Genomic DNA, 16,175 nt, shown 5'->3' on the forward strand with positions numbered 1-16,175 from the left:
TCTGGAGCAGCAGATGAGTTTCTATCTCAGATGAGTCTCTGCTACCCACCTGCCCAAAGCTGGCCCGGATTTAAAATTGGGGTCATTGAATTCAAAATCCTCATCCTCATTTACAAATGCCGCCACGGCCTTATCCCTCCCTACCTTTGAAACTTCCTTTAGGCTTACATGCTTGTGCAGCCCCCCTGTTTTTCTGACTCTGACCTCCAGAGCATCCCACCTCCCTCCACTCCATCTTCAATGACGCAACCGGCAACTATGTTGGTCCTACTCTTTATAATGCTCTATCTAAAGTCCTCTGCATTCCCACATTCACAGGTTTCTCGTGACTCTCTTTAATCATTCATTTGGGCATTTGGTTAAATCCCCTATCTGTAAGTGTAAGCCATGACTCAGTAGCAGCACTTTCTGAACACCTCTGAATCAGAAGGTCATGGGCTCAAGTCCCATTTAATGTACTAGAATAATAATGGGAAGTCAATGGAGGTGAGCTGGGACAGGATCAATAGAAATTTATTGTGGGATAAGTTGTAGGCAGGGGTACTTTGGATGAGTTGGGATTTATGTAACGTGGAGACTGGAAAGCCAGTGAGGAGTATATTGGAGAACTTGATATCATATTCCTGTTGTTGTAAAACAATGTTTCCTTGGACTCAGCATGAGCAATATCACAGGAGATCTGCTTATTACATAATAATAAATTCTGTGCCCCTCGTATTGTTAAAAAAAATACATATACTCTATGGCCAACTTTGTAGCAGAACTGAGGCAGGCAGGGGCAATAAATGGATCGAGGACGCACTAGACTCTGTCCCTGCCAATTTTTATGTGGTCCCAGTTTCCCACATTTGTGTCTGGCAGTAAACAATGCATCATATTTCCCCTCATTTGCCTGGTAGCAACACTCGGTGCCAATGATGCACGTTGGTCTCTGGCATCTGACATTGTTTCAGTGGCGGAGGGAGAGGGTTTGAATTTTTTTTCGGGGGGGGGAGGCAGAAAGTCCAGCCGATTAATGGCAGAGCAATTGATGGCACAGGATGATGGGGGGTGGGGGGGGGGGGGGGGGGGTTTAAAACACTTTTGAAAAATGTTTTAAACTTTCACCATTACCTCAGGGGCTTCACCGGCACGTTGCTGTAAGCTGCTGAAGCCTGCTGTTGCCGGACTCCACATTCAATCCAGCCAGACCCCTTGGTGAAGGCTGTGGGGCATGCCGTCAATATTTTAATGATCCCACCGCCCCCCCCACCCACCCCCACCCCAAGGCTACAAAACCAGCTGGGGTCAGGACATGTCCTTGCAGTGAGCAGAACTCTCACCATGTCAGAGATATCCCGCCAAGCCTCAAAACATGGAAAATCTAGGTCACTGTGAGGATACCATGACAGATCCAATAATAGATTACAAAAAAATTACATTCTTTTTTGATGTTATGCAAAGACCATTTCTGTCATTACGTCCAAGAGATGAGTCATCGTCATTGTGTTGCAGCATTGTTGGTAAACAAAGATAAACCCTTTGGCGAGCGAATAAAGACACTGGATTCTAGCCCTTTGCTTATCCATTTTTGACAGGTGTTTTGAATGCAGAGTATTTCTTTTGTATGCTGTATTGTGATAAATATGCTTGGAGACATATGTTGATTGAAAACAAATAAAAAATCCTAATGTTGCATAGCCTTTTACTTTTTAGTACGTTAATCCTAAATTATCATACTAGAATTGGTTAGGTTAAAATTGTAGCTAATCTATTAGGAAGTGTTTTGACAAATAAACTTTAATTAGATTTTACAAAAACAGAAAATAGATGCCAAAAAATAATTGCAAGAATTCAACTAGGTAATAGCCTTCCATTATTTTTTTTTTGCCATGAAACTTTGGTGTTTGAATGTATTCCCACCACTTCAGTCTCTTTGGTAATCATACTCCCACGGATGTACCAACAAGTTCTTTATATGAAAGTGGTGAGAGAAATATTTGAGTTGTAATTATTTTTTGTGTGGCCAATTTAAAAATTAACGTTTTGTTGTAAGAGACATGGAACTGTTTAGAAATTCTTCTAAAGTGAATCTAACCAATGTCATTGTGTGAACAGTGGTAAATACATTGTGGTCAGTGTGTCAGTGAAGAGAAATGCTGACTAATGGTTCAGTTGCATGTATGACAATTTTAATTCAAACTTGGAAAAAAAACACGTGGCTCCTCCCTGCACTAAAATTTCATGTTCAGCGTAAATTTATTACAACCTGAAAACTTTGCAATCAAACATAGTCGTAAAACCCTTTCAGTTTGTTTAGGATTTCCATCTCATTTATATCGAAGTCCTGAATTATGCCTCTATACTGTTTTTTGTGGGGTTTGAGGGGGTGGGGGGAGGGTGGAAGTTCATGTCTAATTACTTTGAATTAATTTTGCTTTGGGACTCGATGGAAAATTAATATTGGGTATTGTTTCTATTTCCCTCCTCGCTTTAAATCGTAACAATACACAGACACGGTTGTTTTTGAACTTAGAAGATAATAGTACTACAGAGGAAGTAGGAAATCATTATCTGTCTGGGATCAGCATCTTAGAAATGAGAAGGATGTTGCTATTCATATTTTCAGACCCATATTGACTCAGTTTATCAGAGGTTGCTAGATTTTTGAATATTAAGGGAATCAAAGGGATATATGGGGATAGTGCGGGAAAGTGGAGATGAGGTAGAAGATCAGCTATGATCTTATTGAATGGCGGAGCAGGCTCGAAGGGCCAAATGGCCAACTCCTGCTCCTATTTCTTATGTTCTTATACATCAGATAAGTGGGTATCAGTAACTCTGCACGATGTGAAATCTTAGGTCTCCACGGGACATGGGTCCCTGAAGTGGTTGTCCAAACAGATAGGAAACTTTTAAAAGTCCTTTTTGAGGTTGGCAGAGGAACTTGAATTACTATGAAAGTGCTTTCCTCAACAGTACTATTTTTCTTTATGTTTTCAAGTTTATACAATAAAATTACTGTTAGTCATTTGTCTTTAGATTGATAATAAATAATACCTCAAAAATAAGAACTCTTTCTCATTTTGTCGATCTTTTCTGCTGAAGTACCGTGCCCCCATTTTGGTTCCTACTCGCTTTTTGCTTTGGAGAGAGACTCCCTCAATTGTTAGCTGTTTTCTCTTCATTTCCTCTCCTAGTCTCTTGATGCAATATATCATTGGTGGCCAAAAGAGAAAGTGGCCAACTTGCTTCACCCAAGACCTGGGCCCCATCATAACGTCAAAAGTGGGACAGTTTGCTGATGATTGCACAGTGTGCAGCTCTATTCACAGCTCCTCAGATAATGAAGCAGTCCGTGCCCACATGCAGCAAGATCTGGACCACATCCAGGCTTGGACTGATAGGTGGCAAGTAACATTCATGCCACACATGTGCTGACTCTATTGTTGCTATGGTGGTAATTACAGAAAATGTGACTTCATTCCTCACTCTGTCCTTACTGCTTAATATGCCTGACCATATTTGGATGGATGAAATTGAATGGTGAAGCTGAGGAAAACCTGGGGCTGATAGCTCACAAGTTGTTTCCCGTTGTGCATAGAAATATATGTAATTCAAAAGTAAAGTTAAAAATGGGATCTGCCAATCATTCGGGTAGTAAAGAATTGAGTCATACAGACCCAGGAAAGTCCCAAGTTAGATCCCAAGTCTGTACTGAGTTAGCAGTTCTAAGCAAAGTGGGTACAGTAGCATTTTGGTTATGTTACTGGACTAATGATCCAGAGACATGAGTTTAAATCCCACCACAGCAGCTGGGGAATTCAGTTAATTAATTAAATCTGGAATTAAAAAGTTAGTATCTGTAATGGTGACCATGAAACTACCAGGTTGTCGTAAAATCCCATCTGGTTCACTAGTGTCCTTTAGTGAAGGAAATCTGCCATTCTTACCTGGTCTGGCCTATATGTGAATCCAGACAGCAATGTGATTGACTCTTAACTGCCCTCTGAAATACCACTCAGTTGATTACTGCAAAAAACTGCAGCAATTCAAGAAGGCGGCTCGCCACCACCTTCTCAAGGGCAGTTAGGGATGGGGAATAAATGCTGGCCTTGCCAGCGATACCCACAATTGGCCTGCGTTGTGCTGGACTTGACGGGAGAAACTCAACTAGGCTTTCCACTCTTGTTCAGGGACTCATAAAATAGCCTTTGCAAGTCCTCTAATACAATAGCAAAATACTGGAAATCTGAAACAACAACAGAAAATGCTGGAAACGCTCAGCAGGTCAGGCAGCATCGCAGAGAGAGAGAAAACAGAGTTAACGTTTCAGACCGATGACCCTTCGTCAGAACTATGCTGCCTGACCTGCTGAGTGTTTCCAGCATTTTCTGTTGTTGTTTGCAAATCCCCTGCCAGGGCTCAAACTGTGGGGAAGAGCATAACTAGAGGCCATTAATATAAGATAGTCAACAAGAAATCCAATAGGGAATTCAGAAGAAACTTCTTTACCCAAAGAATGGTGAGAATGTGGAACTCGCTACCACAGGGAGTGGCTGAAGTGAATAGTATGGATGCATTTAAGGGGAGGCTGGACAAGCATATGAGGGAGAAGGGAATAGAGGGTTATGCTGATCGAGTTAGATGAGGAAAGATGGGAGCATAAACGCCGGCATGGACTGGTTGGGTCGAATGGCCTGTTTCTGTGCCGTATATCCTATGTCATGTTAAAAACAAGTAGCAAATATAAATGTTTAAATGGCCAAAAGGTAATAATTTAGCAATCTCCATCTCCATCTTACGTAACATTGCATATAGATTACCGTTACAAAGGGATGTCTCAACCAAAAAAACTTTAGTGATTAAAAAGATCTGTCATAGGTCATCATTGTGAATTGTGAAGTGCTGGTATTTCATTCGATAGCCATTTTGGATGTGATGCATCAAGGCAGGTAGCTGTGCATGAGGTGTATCCTACAATTTAATATTTTAGTGGCAGACAGAAATGTGGAACAAGGAAAACTATTATAATTTTCGGTTAATTGCGCTTGATTATCGGGTGTGGAGCATTCTTTTGAAGTGCCAGGCCACCTTGTGCAAGTGGGAATCTCAAATGAATGTTCTTGCTACATAACCAAATGCTGATAACATTAAGGTCAGCTTTAATAAGGAAAAGATTGAGCATGAGAGAACAGTCATCACGGATGAATTTGTAGTAAATAATAGCTCAGTGAGTCCAGAATTGCAGAAATGTGCTACTTATGATCTCATTATAAAGTTTAATAGATTTAGCTTGATGTAGGATTGCTTTATACATGTCTTACTTATACTGAATGTATTATTTTGAACAAATCAGATGTTGATGCATTACTGTCTCAAGGCTAATATTTACCTTTCCAATTAAAATCCAAATATTAAATTATTAGTAGCTTATTTTAGTCAGATGGTACCATCTTTCACATGATATACTTGGAAGCTACAATAATCTCACTATTAATAAGTTTCACTTAAACATTGAGCGGGTAAGTAATCCATAATATGCCTTTTGGTAATAAACATTAATCTGAAGTTATTTCCCAGAGTGCAGAAATGATTATTCTTTTTTCACTTGTCTTTCAGCATGTTTGTTCCGATACAATGGGCTATCGTTTGTCTACCTCATCTTCCTCCTCCTTATTCCACTTTTTTCTGAACCCACAAAAAAGACAATGCAAGGTAAGAAATTTTGAATTATTAATATTTTGTATACAAGACACGACTGTATTTAATAGCAGGAGTTAGCTTAGAAATTAATGTTTGTGATATTAGCTTATGAACATACTCAATTAGATCTTTCAACCGTTGACTATGAATGGTTGGAAAATCTAATATTAACTTTATGATGTGTGTTTGAAAATATTCAAGAATAATCTAAATTAAACACGCATTGCTATACAAAATTAATTAATTGTAATTTACAGAGCAGTCTTGCTTGTTTGTATAACATGAATGTTATGAAGTCACAGTTTCAAATTAAGTATTGGTTATGGCAAATTAAACAGAATGTTTGGGCATTTTTATTTTGCTTTTGCACAATACTCTCAATCATCAGCAAAGTGATGGAAGGTGTTGTTGACAGTGCTATCAGGCAGCACTTACTCACCAATAACCTGCTCTCTGATGCTCAGTTTGAGTTCCGCCAGGACCACTCAGCTCCAGACCTCATTACAGCCTTGGTCCGAACACGGACAAAAGAGCTGAATTCCAGAGGTGAAGTGAGAGTGACTGCCCTTGACATCAAGGCAGCATTTGATTGAGCATGGCATCAAGGGGCCCTAGTAAATTTGAAGTCAATGGGAATCAGGGGGAAAACTCTCCACTGGCTGGAGTCATACCTAGCACAAAGGAAGATTGTTGTTGTTGTTGGAGGTCAATCATCTCATCCCTAGGACATTGCTGCAGGAGTTCCTCAGGACAGTGTCCTCAGCCCAAACATCTTCAGTTGCTTCATCAAGGGCAGCAGGTGCAACGGGAACACCACCACCTCCAAGTTCCCCTCTGACCACCCTGACTTGGAAATATATCACTGTTCATTCATCGCCGCTGGGTCAGAACCCTGGAATTCCCTCCATAACAGCACTGTGGGAGTACCTTCACCAACGGACTGCAGTGGTTCAAGAAGGCGGCCCACCACCACCTTCTTGAGGTAAATTAGGGATGGGTAATAAATAGTGGCCTTACCAGTGATGCCCACATCCCATGAACGAACAAAAAAAAACAATAGTGAAGACCATTGTTTTGTAAATGACTGCCCTGAAATATCCTGAGCATAGACTTTGCAACCTGTACTATGTTGCCAAGAAGAATTTGTGTGGGGGCCTCAAGAAGCACCGCACAAAGGACCACATGTACACTGAGTAAGGATTAATGCGATGCAGTCTCAACCCATCCACTCTGCTGAGTTCCTGTAGCCGAGTACAGCTTTATTATTGTCTAGCTGCACCAAGGGAGGCAAGAACATTCAGAGGTAAAGTTACATACATCCTTGTGGTCAGCTTTATTGGCAAGCTTGGGGTGAAGTCATCCTCTTTGCTACACTTAGGGCTGGATTTTCATTGAGGAGGCGGGTAGGAGGCGGGACTACAACTTTCGGGGTTGTAGTCCCGCCTCCATTGAGTTGTGGCCAACCCACACGATTTTGACTTGATTGACCTTGTTGAGCCCGCCCAGCGGGCTCAGCAGGCCAATTAAGGGCCACCCAGCAACAGGTGACGTCACAGATTGACATTTCATCTGTCAAGACCTTTTGACAGATGAAATATCAGCATTTGACAGTTGTTTCTGACAATCTGTACTCCAAGTTAATTCCTTCCTCTCAGGCTGATTTAGAGATCTCTCTGGAACAGAAAGCTGAATGCTGCAGATTTTGACAGCTCGCGGCCATTCTGCTTTCTGTGCCGGTGAGATGGGAGACTCCCGAGACCTGAAGGAAGGAAGGCTGTAAAGGTAAGTAAAACTTCTTTAAACACTTTAAACACACCAAACACACTTACCTCTGCACTCATGCACCCATCACTCACCTGAACACCGGACATCTCGACCCCTTCAAGCCCTTCAGCCCGACGGCCCGCCTCGCTAACTTGGCGTGGTTTGGAGCCGTCGGGAGTCTCACACTTCAAGAATGAAAATAGGGATTAGGATAAAAACCACCTGTGTACAGGCAGTTAATTGGCACTAATCCCCTTCCTGCCTCCGGGAGGCAGGTCCCAGCACAGGTCGGGTATTCGCCTCCTTTGAAACTGGCATGGAGGCGGGTTGGGGGCGGGATGGGTTCGTGCCCCCCGATTTCGAGATTTTAACCCCCCACATGCCTCCAATCTCACCTCCACGGCCCAATGAAAATCCTGCCCATAGAGTCATAATGGCACAGAAGGAGTCCGTGTTGGCTCTCTGTAGAGCAATCCAGTCAGTCCCATTCCCCCGCTCTATCCCCATAGCCCTGCACGTTTATTTCCCTCAAATACCTATCCAGTCTCCCCTTGAAAACATTGAGTGTCTCCGCTTCCACCACTTCCGTCGGCAGTGAATTCCAGGTCATCACCACTTGCTGCGTAAAAAAGTTTTCCCTCACATCCCCCCTATATCTCTTGCCCAGAACCTTAAAACTGTGTCCCCTAGTCCTTGTACCATCAACTAGTGGGAACAGCCTTTCCCCGTCAAGCCTATCCAAACCCGTCATAATCTTGTACACCTCTATCAAATCACCTCTCAACATCCTTTGATCTGATGAAAACAAATCCAGCTTCTCCAACCTGTCCTTGTAGCTAAGATCCCCCATCCCCCGAACCATTCTGGTAAATCTCCTCTGCACCCTCTCAAGGGCCTTCACATCCTTCCTAAAGTGTGGTGACCAGAACTGGACGCAATTACTCCAGTTGTGGCCTAACCAGCGCTTCATAAAGGAGATGGAAGGATGGTGTGCAAGGCTAATAGATCTACTGGTCTTTTCTCTCCCTTACATAGACATAGAAACATATTCTATGATTCTAAGCAGGCATCCTCCTCCTTGCATTCCCCCGTCTCCTCTCCCGCTCTGACTCTCTCATGAAAGGAACGTGCTTCTTTAGTGTTGCTGATCACATTTTTTCTGTTCAGCGTTTTTTTGCATTTCATAAAGCGATGGCACGCTTGGATGGATGCGAGACGTCACACTAAAGAGTTGCGTGCAGCTCAGGTTGGTTACCAATGCGAGGAATGCTCAGTTCATATTATAAACTGCAATTATCACCGAGGTTGGCTGGGGCTCACCAGGTTCGAACATTTAAAAGAAAATTGAAACTCAAACGATGACCATCAGTGCAGTTAAGAGTATTTCCAATCAGTACCATACACACACACACATAAGTTCAGGAAGTCAGAAAACTCTACAAGAGTTCCTTTACCTTGGGAAAGTAGAGAAATAAAAGACTTATATCCAGGGGATATCCAGTTTGGTAGGAAAAATAAAAAAGCAAATTATTATTTAAATGGGGAGGGAGTACAAAATGCTGAGGTACAGAGGGATCTGGGGGTCCTTGTACATGAATCACAAAAAGTTAGCATGCAGGTACAGCAAGTAATTAGGAAGGCAAATATCATGTCTATCTCCACCAGTTGCCTGCTTTTTGTCTCCCTCTTTTTTTTGAACGATAATGGATATGGGGAGCAGGCAGGGAAGTGGAGTTGAGGCCAAGATCAGATCAGCCATGATCTTATTGAATGGCGGAGCAAGCTCGAGGGGCCAAATGACCGACTCCTGCTCCTACGTCTTATGTTCTTATGTATGGAATGTGCGAACGGTTAAAGGAAGATAGCTAAGTTGGAGAGGGGGAAGCATGAAAACTTGGCAAAGCGGAGCAAGCTTCAGTGGTCCAGGTGTCTGGTGGAAGGAAAAAGGCAGGTTAACACCAGGATTGCAGACTATCCCAATGGGGGGATCCCCATCCCAAGCACCAATGCCCTTCTCCCCGCCCCCCCATCCTAGAAAGGGCTGGTAGGCCCATCCTGCATTACCAACGCCTACTGTGAGAAAGAAAATGGGAGCTGTGGTTAAGATCTGAAGTGGTTAAAGTCAAAACTAAGGCTAGTCGGCTGCGAAATGCCGAGTAGAAAGATGAGGTGCTGTTCGTTGAGCTTGTGCTCAGCTTCACTGGAACACTGCATGTGGCCAAGGGCAGAGAGGTCAGAGTGGGAGAAGGGTGGAAAATTAAATTGGTAAGCAGCAAGGAACTCTGGGGTCGCACTTGTGGACAGAATAGGGAAGTTCAGCAAAGTGACCGCCCAATCTACATTCGGTCTCCCTGATGCAGAGGAGACTGTAGTCTCTGGATTTCCTATGTCTTCTTTTTCTCTAACTTGTCTCATCGTGCTTCCTTTTGTCTTACACCTTTATCACTTCTGTCAGTTAACCTTCTCCGGTTCAGCACCTTATCATTTTACAGATGTTGCCTGACTTGCTGAGTGTCCCCAGTATTTTTGTTTCAGATTTCCAGTATCTGCAGTATTTTGTTTTCTTGAATTGTTTTTCTGAAATCTTTCCGATTCCTGTGGATGCTGGACACTGTATTTATCCTTTCTGCCTCCTCCTCACATGTCTGCTGTGCTTTGGGGGAGACGTGGGGGCACTGGGACTGTAGAAATAACTATAAAAATAATTAGCTGTATATTAAATAACCACACCGCCATTTTTGTAGAATGCTAACACATTTTCTTACATGGGATATCTCTGCATTTTTTTTTGTGTTGGGGTGAGGAACATCAGTCTATAAAGTACAGTGAAACGTGTATGAATGGATACTCCCAAAAAACGGATACTTATTGAGAAACACAAATAACTTGCATGGTAAAATTAACAAGAGGCACCCTGAAACCACAGATACTCACAAATTACAAATTACGAACAGCCTTCAATGCACCTTATTAAAACACTGGACACACAGGTCAGTGCGAAGTGGCAACGGGTTTTGTGAAAAGAAATGGCTTTTGTGAAATGGAGGGCTCTTTACCCAGCGTCCATAATGGCAGAGAAAATGCTCTGTCTCTGGGGCTGAACACTTGCCTGGCTTTATCCGAGGGATAGAGCGGTTTCTCTGCCGCTATGGATGCTGGGTAAAGAATGCCCCATTTGACAAAGGCCATTTCTTTCACAAAAACCACCAGCTGCCTTGCACTGACCCGCATGCAGTGAACTCGCCAGCCTCCCGAATCAAGGAAAGCGCGTGTGAACACCGAAAGAGACCCGTCCTTTTCCTGCCCCAGCGCTGGGTCCATACATTCTTTCAGCGGCTGCTGGCAGCTCCTCTCCCCCACCGAACCCGCCATCGTCTTCTCTCCCTCAGCTTCTGATGGTGGATCTGCTTCTTTGAGGATCTTTGGCTTTGGGGAGTGAAGGTGGATGGCTGTCCTGGGTATCTCTGTCTCCCTGCTGCGCTATAGAGTGATAGACAGGCCTGTGACTCCCAGCTCTCAGCCAGTCTTCCTGCAGTTTCACCGCTACACTTAATGTGACCTGTTGTGGTTTCCCTCTCAAATGTTCTCAATCCATTCTAAGACTTGCCTTTGGAAGCTTCAGTACGCCGGCACAACCTGTCAACACGTTTTCCCCTTTTTCTGTCCTGTAACTGTCATAATGCTGGTGTCAGCTGTGACTCAGTGGGTATACACTCACCTCTGAGTCTAGAAGGTTGTGGGTTCAAGTCCCACCCCAGGGACTTGAGCACATAAAGCTAGGCTGACGTTCCAGTGCAGTGCTGAGGGAGTGCTGCACTGTCGGAGGTGCCGTCTTTCAGATGAGACATTAAGCCGAGGCTCCGTCTGCTCCATCAGGTGGACATAAAAGGTCCCACGGCCACTATTTCGAAGAAGAGTACAGGGGAGTTATCCCCGATGTCCTGGCCAATATTTCTCCCTCAGCCAACATAACAATAACAGATTATCTGGTCATTTTCACATTGCTGTTTGTGGGTCCTTGCTGTGTGCAAATTGGCTGCCGCATTTCCCACATTACAACAGTGACTCCACTTCAAAAAGTACTTGGTTGGCTGTAAAGCGCTTTGAGATGTCCGGTGGTCGTGAAAGACACTATATAAATGCAAGTCTTTCTTTTAAGTTGAGCTGAGAAATGCAGTTCATTACTGAAGTTACACTCTGCTCCAAGTGAGAACAGGTTGAAATGAAATAGGAATTTAGACTGCAAAAACTAAAGTAATGTTGAGTTAAACCCCTCAATAGCACACCAACAACAATTTCTATGTCTTTGTGCTTTATTGTGCTAATGAACTGAACTAAAAATGCACACACAGTTCTTAATATTCTCTTAGGATCTTTTCAAATCAGTAGACTTTAAACCACAAGACAGCTTAGTTTTTACAAATTTAAAAATGCATTTGGACGACTTGAAATACCAACTTACTGCTTTATAAGTTGCTTGTAAGAACTGGCCAGTTGCTGGGAATGCAATTACTGTGAGTTTGTTCTTGTACATGCATTTTTACGGAAATATATGTGTGTTACGAAATGTGCCCACAGACTGTTCAGGAAGTCAATGCAGTTCCAATACTTCACGTATTAAGACGTTAACAAGTGATGTGGTTGCAAGGAATCACAGCAGTCTATCCCCTCATTTGAGCGCTTCGAAGCCCCATTTATTTTATTAGCAATATTGCCAATTCTGCCAGTGTTACAGTTAATTTTTTTTTAAAAGGTATTAGGTGAGGCTGGGCAGAGACCAATTGGCTGAGACAATAGTCTCAGTCATCGGCTTTTTTGCCACTGGTTCAAATCCAACATTGAGAAAGGAAGTGAAAACTTTCTCTCATTGACAGCTGTTCAGGATCTTAAGTGAACTCAGTTTTGGCAGTCCCAATCCAGTTCTCACTTGACTTGAATCCACATTGCAACACTGCTTAAATTCATCACCTAACGCTCAGCTCTGAAAGGACGAGGTTTGCAAGAGTACAGAAAGCACATAATTGCTGATTGCTGATAAACGCAATTGTTAATTTGCCAAGAAATGTTATGCTCAGCAAGGAACTTCTGAATAAAAATTACTGAGTGGGAATGGCACATTGAAATTCTACACCCTGGATTAGAAGTCTGCGTTGATCAGGTGTCCAGACTCAATAAGAGACGGAGCCAATGTTTTTTTCTGAGGTTGATCTGAAGGCCATGCTACGGGGACAGTAGAGGGGAATCAAAAGTTTCACTAGTAGCTGACCTCAGAGTGTTACTCAGTAATACTAAGATATAACACGGTGGCATAGTGGTTAGCACTGTTGCCTCACAGCGCCAGGGACCCGGGTTCAAATCCGGCCTCGGGTGACTGTCTGTGTGGAGTTTGCACATTCTCCCCGTGTTTGCGTGGGTTTCCTCTGGGTGCTCCGGTTTCCTCCCACAGTCCAAAGATGTGCGGGTTAGGTTGATTGGCCATGATAAAAATTGGCCCTTAGTGTTAGGGGGGATTAAATACGTGGGGTTACGGGGTTACGGGGATAGGGCTTGTGTGGGATGGCTGTCGGTGTAGGGACCGGGTGCTAGGGTTTGGATGATCAGCCATGATCTCGTTGAATGGCGGAGCAGGCTCGAAGGGCTGAATGGCCTACTCCTGCTGCTAGTTTCTATGTTTCTGGTCAGTAAGATTGGCGGCACAGGAACAGAACAGATTCTAGGAGACCGGGAAATCTGGTTCCGAATCATATAGTCAGGGGTAGGGTGGCGTAGTGGTTATGTTACTGGACTAGTAATCCAGAGGACTGGACAAGTAATCCAGAGGCCTGGACTAATGATCCGGAGACATGAGGCTAAATTTCACCGGAGCTCAGAATGCGGGTTTGGAGGCGGGTCCACTGTCAAAATCGAAATGATTGACAGCGGGTTGGGAACTCACTCCGAACCCGCCTCCATGTAAGTTTCCAAAGTGTTGGGTCTGCGATTTCAGAACAGACCCGACACCAAGCAGCGGGGGAGGCATTTCAGATAGTTAAATGCTTGTTAACTACAATTTTGCCAGCCTATTTCTATTTTACCACTTTTTTTTACGAGGTTCCCATCGCTCGGAGATCACGTCAGGTAAATAGGTCGGGTTCTCTATGTCTCCCCATTGCTGTGAATAGGTGACAGCTGCAAAAGTGGTATGAAAGCTACCATTTCACAGCTGGTCACTTTCCAATATCAGAAGCTTGATCCTTCAGGACTTGGAAGATACTTTTGACCTGTATGCGGTTTGGAAGTGTTTGGAGTAAACTATCTATCCAGTGTCACCTCCTTGGAGCAAGCTCTCTCACCATTGACAGATCGCTTCTGTCATCTCAACTTCAGCTGCCATCTATTCCAGCAACATCGGTGCCCTTGAAAAAATCTCACCTTGGTCCTCTGAATCCCTCCACGATCAGCCCCAACACCAACATCACCAGGCACACCAACATCACCAACAACAACACCAACCTTCTCTGCAATCACTGACGCTGCACAGGACACAGGGCATCAGTACCCAACAACATTGCTGTCCGATAGCAAAATACTGCGGATGCTGGAAATCTGAATTAACAGCAGAAAACGCTGGAAAAACTCAGCAGGCCAGGCAACATCCGTGGAGAGAGAAACAGAGTCAACGTTTCAGGTCGAAGACCCTTCGTCAGGAGTGATGTAGATGTGATGAGTGGCACAGCAGGATGAGGTTGAGTGTGGCTTGGCATAACGTTTCACGATCTGCTCTGATCATTGTGCCATTGTAGCCTGGTCCTCCTGACGACATCCCTGCTTTTGCCCTCCTGTGTAATGTGCAACCAGACTGCGTTGGTGTCCTGGGGAGGTCTCGCCCACCCGTGAGATGACATTGCTGTCCGGGGGGCCAATGATGGTATCACCATGGCCAGATTTACTTCACTTGACGCTGTACACCCTGGCTGCCACATGATGCGCCAGGTTGACACCACCTCACACCAGCATCATAAAGCATCCCTATAATGTCCAAGCCATTCCTTTCATACTCAATTGGGGGGGGGGGCAGCGGGGGGGGGGGGGCGGGGGCAGTGGGTACTGTTATTTCTCAACATTCACTGGAACTCACTAAAACACTTCTCAAGGTGAGCACAGATCTGTCCAATAAGGTGAAGTGTTGAAAATATAGATTTCAATGTTTGACAACACATTAACAGAAACTGCACATGAACATTGGCTAAACCACCCAGGTGCCTACTCTTGTGTGTTGTTAGTTGGTATGCTTGCACTAGGGTGAGGGTGAGTGTGAGGGGTGGCTAGTGAGATGGGGAAGTGATAATGTAGATAGAGAGGGATGGGTGGAGGTGCAAGGTAAGTTGGTGTGAGTGAAGATATGCAGGAGTAGGGTAGGGAAGGCAGAGTGATGTAGATGTGATGAGTGGCACAGCAGGATGAGGTTGAATATGGCTTGGCAGTAACATTTCATGATCTGCTCTGATCATTGAAAGGCTTGTGGCATTGTAGCCTGGTCCTCCTGACGACATCCCTGCTTTTGCCCTCCTGTGTAATGTGGAACCAGACTGCGTTGGTGTCCTGGGGAGGTCTCTTCCGCTCGCGGGAAGGGAAGAGAACCTCCCTGCGTGCTGTGCATATGGAGGGAGTCATGCGAGAGCCTGGGTGCAACTGTCCACCTTTGTGCAGTGCTTGACAGTGTTTGCAGCACTTCAATGCTGCAGAACACTGACAGCACAACTGTCAAAATGAAGGTGGGCATGGCCCCTTTAAGGAAACTGGCTGATGATGCATCATTAAATGACGTCCTCAGACCCGCTTCCTTTTAATTGGCCGGGAAACGCGCAAGGGCGGGCTTAACAAGCCCAATCTATGTAAATTCACTTGGAGAGAGCGGGCTGTAGCCGGGAGCGGGACCGGGACCCACCATACACCTCTCCCGCTGCGATCCTGCCTCTGCTGTCGAAATCGCAGCCATGAGTTCTAAATCCCACCACGGCAGCTGGGAGAATTTAAATTCAGTTCATTAAATAAATCAGGAATAAAAAGCTAGTATCAGTAATGGCGACCATGAAACTATCGGATTGTCGTAAAAACCCATCTGGTTCACTAATGATCTTTAGGGAAGGAAATCTGCTGCCCTTACCCGGTCTGGCCTATATGTGACTCCAGACCCACAGCAAAGTGATTGACTCTTAATTGCCCCTCTGAAACGGCCTAGCAAGACACTCAGTTGTATTCAAGAAGGCGGCTCACCACCACCTGCTCAAGGGCAGTTAGTGATGGGCAATAAATGCCGGCCTTGCCAGTGATGCCCACATCCCATGAACGAATATATAAAGGAAATATAGCCTGACCGGCACCTCCTTGGTGACAAGCATAATTTTCTGGCAGGACTTCTAGACCAGCCTAAAGTGGTCTCAATAAAAAGGAGTAATAGTTTCAATATAAATATTGTAAAGTGTTTAAAGAAAGTCTAAAGTGGTTTCCTGTCTGTTTAGGGTGGGATTAGGTTGGGTGTATCCTTCACCAATCTGGAGTTGGAACTCTGAACAATGGAGCTCTTAAAGCTTCAGGGACTTTTAGTCCTTTTATTGTCAGTTTTACAGTACATTTTTAATACTGGCTTCTGTTGTTAATTTTAGTTAGCGATTTTATGAAAACATTTATCATCTTTTTTTACATTTGGAGATTATTTTTCTTCAGGTAGGACCTTATAGAGGCCA

At 44.2% G+C, this 16,175-nt stretch overlaps 1 protein-coding gene across 1 annotated transcript in view; it reads left to right on the forward strand.

The window, feature by feature from the left end:
* piezo2b (piezo-type mechanosensitive ion channel component 2b) overlaps positions 1-16,175 on the forward strand; it is an 852,062-nt gene that overhangs the window by 191,085 nt on the left and 644,802 nt on the right. The window contains exon 2 of the mRNA XM_085992353.1: positions 5,602-5,697. Within this exon, the coding sequence (XP_085848479.1) occupies positions 5,602-5,697 (96 nt within the window). The remainder of the gene's footprint in view (positions 1-5,601; positions 5,698-16,175) is intronic.

This window comes from Somniosus microcephalus, chromosome 7 (assembly GCF_052327205.1).
Source record: "Somniosus microcephalus isolate GS21.2 chromosome 7, FLI_Smic_1.0, whole genome shotgun sequence".
Taxonomy (NCBI): Eukaryota; Metazoa; Chordata; class Chondrichthyes; order Squaliformes; family Somniosidae; genus Somniosus; species Somniosus microcephalus.